Source organism: Arachis stenosperma, chromosome 3, assembly GCF_014773155.1.
Source record: "Arachis stenosperma cultivar V10309 chromosome 3, arast.V10309.gnm1.PFL2, whole genome shotgun sequence".
In the NCBI taxonomy this organism is placed as follows: domain Eukaryota; kingdom Viridiplantae; phylum Streptophyta; class Magnoliopsida; order Fabales; family Fabaceae; genus Arachis; species Arachis stenosperma.
In genome coordinates this window covers 78,039,094-78,053,551 of record NC_080379.1, presented here as the reverse complement: position 1 = coordinate 78,053,551, position 14,458 = coordinate 78,039,094, and the positions used below count along the sequence as shown (strand labels likewise).

At 37.8% G+C, this 14,458-nt stretch overlaps 1 protein-coding gene across 1 annotated transcript; it reads left to right on the top strand.

The window, feature by feature from the left end:
• Nucleotides 1-12,543: 12,543 nt before the first annotated feature.
• LOC130966293 (uncharacterized) lies at nucleotides 12,544-14,091 on the top strand. The gene is made up of 2 exons (XM_057891078.1): nucleotides 12,544-13,324; nucleotides 13,397-14,091. Exons 1-2 carry the CDS (start codon nucleotides 12,544-12,546, stop codon nucleotides 14,089-14,091), a joined length of 1,476 nt encoding a protein of 491 aa, XP_057747061.1.
• The last annotated feature ends 367 nt before the right edge of the window (nucleotides 14,092-14,458 follow it).

The window sequence follows — 14,458 nt, the reverse complement described above, 5'->3', positions numbered from 1 at the left end:
TTAATTGACTTAAACTTGAAGTATTTATAAAAATTAATTTAATTATTCCTAATAAATTAATCTCTAAGAGTTTAAATTAATAAAATAAACCATAGTTTATTTATAATAGAAATCACTTGAATTAAATTATATTTAGTTCTTTCATTATTGAATTTTAATTCCAAATTATATACAATAACCAATTATAGAAAATTACACAAAAATACTAATTAATTCAACTCTAAATATTCATAAAACTAATTTAATTACTCTTAATAAATTAATTTATAAAAATAAAGAATTTAATTAATAATAAGTTATAACTAATTCAAAATAGATATTACTTAAATTAAACTATACAAATCTTTCTTGTTTTTCAATTACTAAAATTATGCAAAATATTCAATTATAATAAAATTACATAAAAATCTCAATTGATTTAAAAATCAATTTACCTTATATTCAATTCAATTATTTTTATTAAAATAGTTTCTAACAATAAACAAACTAAATTAATAAAATAAGCGCAATTTAATTCATAACAAGATTTTCAAAAACAAGAAATGTTACATTAAAGATTAAACAAACAACCTCATTCCTAGGTCCAATGAAATTTATAGAAACTTTAGGTGATATAAATAAGATTTATTACATTTAAGTTGGGTTGTTCCTTTCATCGGTTTTTTCCGTTTATGCATCCTTGTTTGAGTATCAATTTTATTAAGAGGAAATCTAGGGCCAGCAGAATTTGTGATATATAGCCATTAATTAGTCATTATTAATATTTTTAATGGTATGAGATGACATCTAATGATGTAGGATTACTCATTTTCCTTTTGATGATTAAGTGCTGGCCAGATTTCAATAAAAGTGCTGACCCTCTAGACTTTTCCTTTTATTAATTCAACTCACTTGTCAAATAAAATACCTTGGCAGTTAACTGATGCCGTTTGGATTAAAATTTTTAGATATGAATAATTTTAATGTGAAATTATAATATTTGATCATTTTGATCTTTTTCATTGTTATGATGGTAGTACAAAATGGGGTTAAGTACTTTTTTCATCTCTAAAGTCTTGGGTCAATATCAAAATCGTCTCTGACTTTTTTTTTTCTTATTAAAATCATCCTCAACATTACAAAACATTATAAAATCATCTTTTGTCCATAAACAATATTTTTCAGACGATTTTGCCTTGAAACAAAAATAAAAAACCCTTTCCCTCACCACTAACACAACTCCTTTCATTATCATCATCATCACCGAACCTCTTTCTTTCTCTCTTTCAGACTCCTACTCTCCCTCATTATTTGGGGGAAAAGAGGAACAGTAAGGTTTGCATCATAAGAGGACTTCGTGACCGTCGAATCAGGCTCTCAGTCCCCACCGGCATTCAATTCTATGATTTGCAAGAAAATTGGGACTCTCTCAACCAAAAAAAGTCATCAATTGGCTTCTTGATGCTATAAAACTTGATACGATAAGCTTCCCTCTCTTCACTTCCCTTAACCCTGCTTCCAACCGCCGCAAACCCTATTATCTCATCTTCTCCATGACCCTTCCTCTTTCTGGATGGCAACCGTCAGAAAACCCAGATTCTGGAAATTGGACTCTTCCACTTCCTCCTCTTCTTGTTCCAAATTTTTCAAAGGGAAAGACTTGATGACCACCATACCTTCCGATAATAATAATAATAATAATAATAATAATAATAATAATAATAATAATAATAATGTCAAGTGGATCTTCAAATCAAACAATGCAGATCATGAGAATCAAGAATTTGGAGACGGTTACATTACTTAGAGACTTTTTTGAATAGAGACTACTACTACTAATTCTTTTCAGAGATTGTTTTTCAACAACAACAACAACTCTACTCTAGAGGCTTCTAATTTCGGGGGCCATAGATTGTTATTTCTTTCTAGTTCTTGTTCTTCTTCTTCTACAAGTATTTATCATCACCATCATCAAGTGGGAGATTATTATGGTAGTTATCAAATGATGAATAATGGGGGTTTGATGTAATTGAACCATTTATCTTCTTTGCAAGTAGGCCCATCTGGTTCCTCACAATGATGATGATCAAAGGGGTTGAGAGTTAGTGCTGAGGGGAAGGGATTTTTTATTTTTGTTTAAGGGTAAAATCGTTCGAAAAATATTGTTTATAGACAAAAGGGCGATTTTAGAACATTTTATATCGTTGAAAATGATTTTAATAAAAAAAATTGGAGACGATTTTAATATTGATCCAACATCTTAAAGACGAAAAAAGTACTTAACCCAAAAAACGTCACTGATGTTTTGTAAAAGAATATTTTTTAATTATCAAAAGACAAAATGTTATTAACGTTTTATAAACACTCATAACAACGTAGTGTACCTAGTTTAGATTATCTTTAAAAAATTTACCACTTAAAATCCAATATACAAAAATAAAAGTTCAGGATATCTGTGAAATACTTTTGATTTGTTATATAGAAGCATCCTTTTTCTTTTTGATTAGTCAAACCTTGCACTTGTCCTTATACTGGCAATCGTGACAGAAAATTTCTGTGCTTGTTACAATTTGTCAAAGGTGGTAACACTGTGCATATTTTCCTAAAAGACAAGCATACCTATTTTTAATCATTCAAGACAGGAAGAAAAATGACATAATAAGCTGGTTACATTGGGGAGGCTTTTCAGTCACACCTTGACTATGTAAATGACAAAATGTATTTCCTAATTCTATTGGTTCTAGTGGTTGTATGACCATGGTAACCAATTTGGTTGGTACTGTGCATCACTTGCAACTTGAAAGTTGTTACTTATTGCAATATAATTTAACTGATTAATCTTCATTAATAAAAGGTTATAGTATTATACTATTATCTTGATAAATATTATTGCAAAAGCATACACTCTTGTCTCCCTTGGTAGTGAGTACAGGTGAATAATTATTGCATTTCCATTTCAATTTGACCTTGTTGATTTGAAATGGTTTCTTAATTTTGTAGGTTCATGTGTAAAAAGGCTTTAAGCATGGAGCTGGTATTCTCCGTGAATGGTGTCTCTTTCACTATGCGTTAGGTTACGTAAATTTTGTATATGGGTAATTGTCTAGCATAATTTTGCTTAATTAATTGTGTCAATTTAATTAAATCGGTATGGTTTCTAGCCAAAACAGAAAATTAGAAATAACAAAACATTGGGCTTTTTCTTAAACCCTAAACCTTTAAGAAAACTTGGACTTTTTCCTAATATTGATAATTTATTGCGAACTGCAAGCTGTCTCATCCTTTCCTTAAAAAAATGCTTACTACATAAATTAATCTAAGCATCTATACCCTAGGTCTGTAAGTTTTGAGGGGATATAAATATGAATTTAATTTTGATGTATTTTTAGTATAATGTAGTTTTACACATATTTAATTAGGAAAAAGTTTGGTAACAAAAAATTTTCAGTCATAATTAGCCAAAATTTTTAAAAATTTTACTTCATTTATATAACTTAACAACATTTTTATTTTTTATCTCACTTTCCTATCAATCCACTTATCATATTCTTATCATCCCCATTTATTAATGACATTAATTATAATATCATATTCTGTTATGGACCGCCGAGTCCAGCCCACTAGCCATCGGGTCGAGGCACTACCCCTTACCCAATCCCAAGGCACCCCTCACAAAAGAGAGTCCGACGGGTCAGGTCCTAGAACGCCCGACCCAGGGCATACCCGACTTACTATTCGTATGGCCCAGGACACCGGTCGGGCTAGTAAGTTCGGATCATGACCCGAAGCCCCGACCCGGGGTCTGGAACGACCTGCCCTTCCCACGTGAATTACGACAACTCATGGAAGCTTCTTGGGCAGTGGGCTAGGTCATTCTCAGGGCCCGCCTGACAAACCCCAATTTGACAGCTTATCTTGTACTGAATTTAGGGGATTTTATCACCTTTTACCCACATTTATTCAATGAAATAGCATGGTTTTGTATATTTTCCTTTAATTGTGCTTAAGAGTGAAAACATACTTTTTAGGTCTTAAAATAGCTAAATCTAATTCTCCTTGATTCTATTAGATGCCTTGATATGTTTGTTAAGTGATTTAAGATTTAGGAGGCAAAGATTGGATCAAGGGAATGAAGAAAGAAGCATGAAAAGTTGGAGAACTCATGAAGAAATGAAAGAACCAGAAAGCTGTCAAGCCGACCTCTTCGCACTTAAACGACCATAACTTGAGCTACAGAGGTCCAAATGATGCGGTTCCAGTTGGGTTAGAAAGCTAACATCCGGGGCTTCGAAACGATATAAGATTTGCCATAGTTGCTACACGTATGGTGGCGCGCACGCGCAAAGTACGCGCACGCGCCGTTGCTGCCACCTAGTTCACTTAAAGCAACATGTGACCAGCGATTTTATAAGCCTTGTGGGCCCAATCCAACTCATTTCTGATGCTATTTAAGCCAAGGATTGAAGGGGAATCAATATACTCTCATACTTTACAAGTTAGTTACCAATTAGTATAGTTTAGTTTTAGAGTTAGTTTCTAGAGAGAGAAGCTCTCACTTCTCTCTAGAATTAGGATTAGGATTAGGATTAGTTCTTAGATCTAGATTTTATTCATCTTCTTCCACTTCTACCTTTCAATTACTTGTTGTTACATTCATCTTCTTCTATTCTTTTGTTGTAATTTCCTTTATGTTGTTCTTATATTTTGTTGTAGATCTAGTATTGTTCTTTCTACTTTCTTCCAATTCAATAAAAGGTAATTCATAATAATTGTTCTTCTTTGCTTTTCCATTGTTAATCTCTTGCCTTTGTAGTTAGATCTCTCTTTAATTCTTGCAATTTATGTTGTTTACTTCTATTGCACTTTATGTGTTTGTTAAAATGTCTCTTTTAGTTTTAGTGTAGATTTTGTTCCTCTTGGCCTAGGTAGAGTAATTAGTGACACTTGAGTTATCTAATTCATTTGTTGATTGATAATTAGAGAGATTGCTAATTGGTTTGGAGTGCACTAAAGCTAGTCTTTCCTTGGGAGTTGGCTAGGACTTGTGGCTCATGTCAATTCATCCACTTGACTTTCCTTTCTTTAGTAAGGGTTAACTAAGTGGTAGCAATGAACAATTCTCATCACAATTGAGAAGGATAACTAGGATAGGACTTCTAGTTCTCATATCTTGCCAAGAGCTTTGTTAATTGCTAGTTTATTTCCTTTACCATTCTATAATTCTTGTCTATAATCTCAAAAACCCCAAAATAACTCACAACCAATAACAAGACACTTTATTGTAATTCCTAGGGAGAACGACCCGAGGTCTAAATACTTCAGTTTATAAATTTTAGGGGTTTGTACTAGTGACAAACAACTTTTTGTATGAAAGGATTATTGTTTGGTTTAGAAACTATACTTTACAACGAGATTTTATTAGTGAAATTCTAAACTGTCAAAAATCCAATCGTCAAAAATGGCGCCGTTGCCGGGGAATTGCAATGGTGTTGTGTTATTGGTTATTGTATATATGTGAATATTGTGAATAGTTTGATTTTTGGATTGCTTGTTAGTTTTTGCTAGTCTTAGTGTTTTGTTTCATTATTTCTTAATTAGTATTTTGTTTCTTATTTTCTCTTGCTACCATGAATTCTCACTTTGGCTATGAGTGTAATTACAACTATGTTGTAGGTGATGGGAACTATAATGAGAATGTGTATCAAGAATGGGATAACCAAAGGTGGGAGGAACCATATGCTTATGATCAATCCTCATGGCAACAACCCCCACCAATGCACTATGAAGAAGAGCCATTCTATGATGCACACCAATCCAATGGCTATGGTGAATCTCCTTGTGACTTTCAAGAACCACCACCATACGCCTATGAGTCATATCCTCAACATGAGCCTCAACCACACTCTCAAGCCTATTTTCACCAAACACCTCCATATGACCATGATTCATATCCACTACACCAACCACCTTTTGAACCATATGAGCCATACATGGAACCACAATTCCAAGATTACTACTCCCAAGAACCACCTCAATACACACCACCACCTTACCAAGAAGAACCACCTTCCTATAATGAACCCTTTCTCCAAGACAATGAACCCTCCTATCCACTCCAATCTTCAATGGATGAAACCCTTAGCCTTATACTTCAAGGGCAAGGAGAAATGCAAAGGGAGACACTAGAATTTATGGCTACTTTGACCAAGGTAGTAAGTAATTTAGTCTCCCAATATTTGAGTACTCAAGGCACTCCCATGGTTACATGTGGAGAATCAATTGAAAAGCATAGCATGAAGGAGAGATTGGAAACTCCGGTGGAGAATGAGGAATGCTACTTTGTGTTAGAACAATTGGAGGAACCTATGGCCATTGAAGAAGAGGAAGAAGTGGTTGAAGACTTAGGAGATGCGGAACCCCCTTGGGAACTTAGAATTGAAGAAAACCCCTCCAAGAAGATTGAATTTGATGTTGAGGAGGAAAGTGCACAATCTCCAAAACAATTTTTGAATGAAGACTTGGAAGGAATGAAGCAAGAATTGAGTGTCCTTGGTGATGAAGATCATGCATCCAATCTTCTTGGTGAAGAATCCTTTGAATTTGAAGAACCTTCTCCCAATGAATTTGAAAGTGATATGGAGGTAGATTTCTCTCAACCTCCCATTTATGACTTGAGTGATGGAGAAGAGCTAGAGGAAGTTGATGAACAAAGGATTGGGAATGAAGAAGTTTATGAAGAGGTGGAGATTGACAAAGAAACAAACAAGGGAGTGGAGTTTGGTAGCATATTGGAAATACCTCTCCCCAAGCCACCACCATCCACTCTCTCATTCAAGTGGGTAAATTCCTTATGCTCAAGCTTTATTATTCCCCTTGAATATGGTTTGCTTGAGACGGATGGTCAACTAAGACATATTTGTGGCTTTAAGAGTAAAAAGAAAATGGTTAGTGGTTTGAAATATCATTCTAGGTTCATTATGGTTGCATGCTCAAAGCTTAATTGTAAAGGTTGGTGTATAACTAGAATACATGGGCCTAGAACGATGTTTGGTCACTTTGTTGAGAATTCACCTTACTCACCACCCACATGGATTAATGATAATCAACTTGGAGATGGGTGTGAAGACAAAATATGGGATCCGGGAACACATAAGGATCAACATTGGGAGCCCATGGTTTGTGAAGAACACCATCAAAGCTTGGAGATATTAATCTTGAATGATGGAGCTTATTGGAAGTCCAAGCATTGGTGGAAGTTCCAAGATGAGTACAAGCACAAGCCACCTTGAGAGAAGCTCCCCATAAGTCCAACTTAAGGACAATAAATAAAAGTGCTAGGTGGGAGACACCCCACCATGGTAACTTCTTTTCATTTTCTCTTTTTGTACATATTGGTAGAATTAGTTTAAATTCTTGTTTTGATTGTTTTAATGAGTCTAATTGGTAGTTTAGTATGTCAAATAAGGTTTTATGGTATTTTGGTAGCCGTTTGGAGCTTTAGAATGCATAGATTGGTGCAAAAACATAGAAAATTTTTTTGAAAAAACAGAGCACCATCCACGCGTACGCGCACTGCGTGCGTACGCGTGCATCAAGCATTTTGGACCATCCACACGAGCGCGCCATGCACGCATACGCGTGGATTGAGAAGTTCCACCTTCCATACCTTGACCCGAGAGTTAGGCCTGCACTGTGCGGAAACTGGGCCTGAGGCACAAACCTATTTACGCGCTCGCGCACATGACGCGTACGTGCCACTCTCGAAATAAGCCATCGACGCGCGCGCGTCATGTGTGCGTGCGCGCGGATTTCCTTCCTTCACCACATTTCTTTTCTTCTCCTCTTTCCATTTCTTTCCTTCTCATCTCTTCTTCCCTTCTTCTACCCCTCATCCAAAACTTCCAAACACCATTGATAACCATTTATTTTAGTTAGTTAGTTAATTAGTTAGTTAGTTAGTTGATTAGTTAGCTTTAGTTTAGTTTTCATTTTATTTTCTCTCTTTTCATTACAAGTGTTGGATTATTGACTGTGTTTACTATGCATTGCTTCCCCCTTATTGACTAAATGCTAATTTAGCATTAATGTTTTTAGATAATCTTTGTTGGATCCTATGATTGAGGTTATATTTTGCTACTTGGTCTTGAGTTTTTCATGCTTATCTTTTGAAAAATACCAAGTGATGAGAATTGCCTTCGAGCTTGTAACTCTTCTTGAATTACATGATTTGGCCACCATGTGATGTGAGCCTTATTTTGTGATTAGGCAACCTCTTGATAGATGATGTTGTGCATTTACCTTAATGCATTGTATTTTATGATTAGATGCATCCATATGTGTTTGGCTTGAATGCTTTCATGCTTCTTTAATGCTTGTTTTACCTTACAAGTTCACTTAAAGCATCTCAAGCATACTAGAATGAGTAAAGTGCATGCTTCTTTTGTGACATAACTTTTATGCTAATGTGTGTTCTAAACCGCGCAATTTAGAATTCACACACTTATTTGTCATTAATGTCACACTAATTCACTCACTCAATTCTAGTGATTTACCTCATTCCAACAATTATGCTTCCTTGCTTTTGTATTACCCTACCTTATGGTGTTATATTTTTGTTTTTCATGATGAATGCACCACAAGCAATAACGGAAGCAAGACTAAGAACACGTAGCAATCCGGAGAGTCGTCGTACCCCCTTGCTCATCTTTGAGTGCACCGAGGACGGTGCAAACTTTTAAGTGTGGGGAGGTCGTCCGACCGTTCGACAATTTTGGGTGACAAGTTTCTAATCCCAACACTTTTGCATTTCATTCTAGGATTTTAGGATTTTTACTTGCATTCTCTTAATTTTTGTATATGTATACACAATAAGCTTAGTCAAAATAATGAAAATTTTCAAGATTTCTATCTATAGGGCACCTTAATTGATTTGAGTGAAAATTTTTCATTAAACTTGCTTGAATCACATATATATATTGTGGATCATGTTTTGAGCTAAGAACACAAGCTTGTGAGATTTGAGCCTAATGGTGTGGTTACATCTTATAACAACTTTTTTTTCCTTCTTGTGTGCATTATTCTCTTTCTATGATTGTAATCTTTGATTTGTTTGATTCTTTATGTCCATTATTTTGTGTATTCATGCAATTATATGATTGAGGCCATCATTTCATTCAACTCACTTATCCAAATAGCCAACCTTTTATATTCCTTTGTTAGCCAATTTGAGCCAACGCTTAACCCACTTGTTCTTAATTTTAGCACATTACAAGCCTTAAAGCGAAAAACAATAAATGTCCTTATTTGGATCTTTGATTAGCTTAGGCTAGAGTGTGTGAGTATCATTCAAGTGTGGGAACCTTGGGACATTGGGTGAATAAAAGGGTAGTTTTGTATTATTATTGAAAATATTGGGAATCGGGTATATGCTCATGTATTGATCAAATGTAAAACCTTATGCATTGATGCTCTTGTAGATAGAAAGAAAAAAAATGAGAAAAAAACAAAAGAAAAAAAAAAGAAAAAAAAAGAAAAGCAATATGGAAAAAAATAGAAAAAGAAAGAAAAAGAAAGGAATAAAAAGGGGACAAAATGCCCCAAATCAAAGTATAGTCCAATAAAATCAATGCATAGGTGTTGTAAAATTAAAAAGGAATACATGAGTATGTGAAAGAGTGAAAAATGGGTAGTTAGGTTGGAATTTAATTGTATAGGATGTCATAGGTTAGGTGGGAAGTTTAAGCTTAGCAAAGATTCAAATTTCAAGCTCACTTGACCAAATATGCATCCTACCTTGACCCTAACCCCATTACAACCTATGAAAAGACCTCATGATATATGTATGCAGGCATGAAATATTTGTTGATTGTTAGAAGAAAAACAAATCTTAGAAAGCATGATTAGGAGAGAATTGAGTGAATCAACCCTAAACACTTGAGCGAATAGAGTGCAAACACTACCGGTGAGGGTTTGATGCTCAATTACATGTTTCCACCAATGATCATCTCCTTTCATGCAAGTTTGTAAAAGTATTTAATAGCTCAATTCAATTGTGGTTTGGCATGGTTGTTAATACCTTTTGCCCTTGTGCTTATATATGCTTCTTGGGAATTAATTTATTTTGACCAAGCAATTGCATTCATGTAGATAGTTGCATATAGGTAGATTGCATTTAGTAATTTTCATTGAATAAATGTTGATCCCTTTGCTTTCTCTTGGCTTAAGCATGAGGACATGCTTGGTTTAAGTGTGGGGAGGTTGACAAACCCCAATTTGACGGTTTATCTTGTACTGAATTTAGGGGATTTTATCACCTTTTACCCACATTTATTCAATGAAATAGCATGGTTTTGTATATTTTCCTTTAATTGTGCTTAAGAGTGAAAACATGCTTTTTAGGTCTTAAAATAGCTAAATCTAATTCTCCTTGATTCTATTAGATGCCTTGATATGTTTGTTAAGTGATTTAAGGTTTAGGAGGCAAAGATTGGATCAAGGGAATGAAGAAAGAAGCATGAAAAGTTGGAGAACTCATGAAGAAATGAAAGAACCAGAAAGCTGTCAAGCCGACCTCTTCGCACTTAAACGACCATAACTTGAGCTACAGAGGTCCAAATGATGCGGTTTCAGTTGGGTTAGAAAGCTAACATCCGGGGCTTCGAAACGATATAACATTTGCCATAGTTGCTACACGTATGGTGGCGCGCACGCGGAAAGTACGCACACGCGCCGTTGCTGCCACCTAGTTCACTTAAAGCAACATGTGGCCAGCGATTTTAGAAGCCTTGTGGGCCCAATCCAACTCATTTCTGATGCTATTTAAGCCAAGGATTGAAGGGAAATCAATATACTCTCATACTTTACAAGTTAGTTACCAATTAGTATAGTTTAGTTTTAGAGTTAGTTTCTAGAGAGAGAAGCTCTCACTTCTCTCTAGAATTAGGATTAGGATTAGTTCTTAGATCTAGATTTTATTCATCTTCTTCCACTTCTACCTTTCAATTACTTGTTGTTACATTCATCTTCTTCTATTCTTTTGTTGTAATTTCCTTTATGTTGTTCTTATATTTTGTTGTAGATCTAGTGTTGTTCTTTCTACTTTCTTTCAATTCAATAAAAGGTAATTCATAATAATTGTTCTTCTTTGCTTTTCCATTGTTAATCTCTTGCCTTTGTAGTTAGATCTCTCTTTAATTCTTGCAATTTATGTTGTTTACTTCTATTGCACTTTATGTGTTTGTTAAAATGTCTCTTTTAGTTTTAGTGTAGATTTTGTTCCTCTTGGCCTAGGTAGAGTAATTAGTGACACTTGAGTTATCTAATTCATTTGTTGATTGATAATTGGAGAGATTGCTAATTGGTTTGGAGTGCACTAAAGCTAGTCTTTCCTTGGGAGTTGGCTAGGACTTGTGGCTCAAGTCAATTCATCCACTTGACTTTCCTTTCTTTAGTAAGGGTTAACTAAGTGGTAGCAATGAACAATTCTCATCACAATTGAGAAGGATAACTAGGATAGGACTTCTAGTTCTCATATCTTGCCAAGAGCTTTGTTAATTGCTAGTTTATTTCCTTTGCCATTCTATAATTCTTGTCTATAATCTCAAAAACCCCAAAATAACTCACAACCAATAACAAGACACTTTATTGTAATTCCTAGGGAGAACGACCCGAGGTCTAAATACTTCGGTTTATAAATTTTAGGGGTTTGTACTAGTGACAAACAACTTTTTGTATGAATGGATTATTGTTTGGTTTAGAAACTATACTTTACAACGAGATTTTATTAGTGAAATTCTAAACCGTCAAAAATCCAATCGTCACCGCCCCACACAGTATAAAATGGGAGAGGTCAGCTCTCCCCCCAAGGTACGTAAAATTCTTACCTAATTCAGCTACCACATCGTACGAACACTGACTTGATCGTCGGAGTGTCCTTGCAGGTAGCCACCCCCATGCTTCACACCGCCTCTGGCATCACCAGCTCGCAACTTTGTCTTCACTCCACGTCAGCTCAGGGTCTCACCGGCTCCTCCACTCATTACCACCCGACCCGTCGAGTACCCGAGATCATCAGGTAACGAACATTAGCACCGTCTATGGGGACCTTGTAGACATGGAGCGACTTCCCACATCGAAGGAGCTTCGCGAAGGAGGAGGGGCTTGCCTAACTAGAGTTCGACGGCTCGTACCGCCGAACACACACATTCCTCCGTTCAGCCTAACCAACAGATTTACACCAAAAACCCCGAAAGGCGTCCCTTCGGGGGGACAGGAGCCGATAGCGCCAAGATCATGCAGGAACTCAGACACAGAGTACAAAACCTAGAACCGGAGCTGGCAGCGAGGAGCCGATCCCACAGAGACGTTAGCCACTCCTGCGGTGACGCCAGCCAATCTCACACCCTCACCCGCTCTCCTTCCCAAAGACTAGAGAGCCGAGAAAGGAGTCCAACAAAGCGCAACGAGGCACACACGCAGGCGACCTCTCAACCTCACCAAGGCAGGTCCGAGGGCCGCGGGGAATCCCAAAGAGGGAAAGCCAAGAAACAACAAGAACCCATAATCATGGGGGCCACCCCCTTCCACCCCTCAATCCTCATGGTCTGGCTTCCGAAGAATTTCGACAAGCTAATGGACATGAGGTACGAGGGGACCAAGGATCCACAGGAGCACCTAACAGCTTTTGAAGCAAGAATGAACTTGGAAGGAGTCGACGACGCAGTCAGATGCAGAGCATTCCCTGTGACACTGGCCGGCCCAGCGATCCGATGGTTCAACGCCCTCCCAAAAGGGTCCATTACGACCTTTGCAGACATCTCCCAAAGCTTTCTGGCTCGGTTCACGACTCGCATAGCCAAGGCAAAACACCCGATTAACTTTCTAGGGGTCACCCAGAAACCCAGAGAACCGACCAGAAAGTTTTTGGACAGGTTCAACGACAAATGTTTGGAAATTGATAGCCTCACAGACTCGGTCACTAGTCTTTACCTAACAAACGGCCTGCTAAACGAGGACTTTAGGAAGCACCTCACAACTAAGCCTGTGTGGACTATGCAAGAAATTCAAAGCGTGGCCAAAGAATACATCAATGATGAGGAAGTCAGTCAGGTTGTAGCAGCCAATAAGCGGCAGCTCCCTAACCCTTCAGCTCGGCAAGTCACCCAGGTGGATAGATACATGGAGGCCCCAAGGGACGGAACCCCAACCAAACAGCACAAACAACCTCCACGGGTGGGAAGGTTCACAAACTACACGCCACTCACGGTGCCCATAGTGGAAGTTTACCAGCAAATTATGGACAAGGGAATCTTATCCAGACCCAGGCCGTTGAAAGAAAGAATGGGAGGCAACAAAAGCCTCTACTGTGACTATCACAAGGATTTTGAGCACAAGATCTAAGACTGTTTCGACCTCAAAGACGCCTTAGAACAGGCCATCCGGGAAGGAAAGTTGAACGAGTTCTCCCAACTTATCCGAGAGCCAAGAAGACGAGAACGGGAGCGCTCAGAAGAAGATCGAAACAGGACCGTCAAAGCGAGACAAGAACCCGCAGGGGCCACTAACAACCCTCTGACCTTTGTGGTTAACATCATAATCGGACGCGATACCCCCAAGTCTAAGTCAGCAGCAAAGAAGGATACCCGGATCCTCTCTATTTCGACGGGAGGTCCCGCCACCCCAAACGGAGGACCTCCCATGATATCCTTCGGCCCAGAAGACCAGTGGTTTCATGACCTTCCTGAGAGCCCTCCCATGGTGATCACGGCAATGGTTGGGACCGGGTTGGTCAGGCAAATTCTCGTCGATACTGGAGCTAACTCCAACATCCTATTCAGGAACGTGTTTGACGCCATGGGACTTAGGGAGTCCGACCTTAAGACTCACCAACATGGTGTTATAGGGCTAGGCGACAACTACATAATGTTCGACGAGACGATCTCACTCCCAATCTGCCTTGGAGATGGTGACGCTAGGAGGTCGGTAATGGCGGACTTCGTAGTCCTCAAAGACTCCACGGCCTACAACATCATTTTAGGAAGAAAAACCATCAACGATTGTTCAGCTGTGATATGCACTAGATTCCGAACAATGAAGTTCATGACAGACAAATGAACGGTCGGCTCCGTTAGGGGAGATTTGGAAGCGGCGGTCGCATGTGACAATGCCAGTCTCTCCCTAAGGAAGGAATCCAAGAGGGCGGCCGGTGTGTTCTTAGCTGATCTAGATGTGAGGGTGGAAGACAAGCCAAGACCAGAGCCAGAAGGGGACATGGAGAAGTTCTAGATAGGGAAGTCGGCAGAACAGTTCACCTTCGTAAACAAAAATTTGCCCCATGAACTCAAAGGCCCCCTTGTGGAAGTTATAAGGGCAAATGGCAACCTCTTTGCATGGACGCCGTCAGACATGCCTTCTTGGATCCCAATGTTATATCCCACCGACTAGCCGTCAAACTAGACGCAAAACCAGTAGCACAACGGTG

Excerpts from the sequence above, each read along its gene's own strand:
- LOC130966293 (XM_057891078.1), top strand. The coding sequence starts at position 12,544 with ATGGGGGCCACCCCCTTCCACCCCTCAATCCTCATGGTCTGGCTTCCG. Across the intron at positions 13,325-13,396 it reads GTTGAAAGAAAGAATGGGAG|ACGCCTTAGAACAGGCCATC; the intron begins GCAACAAAAGCC and ends TCGACCTCAAAG.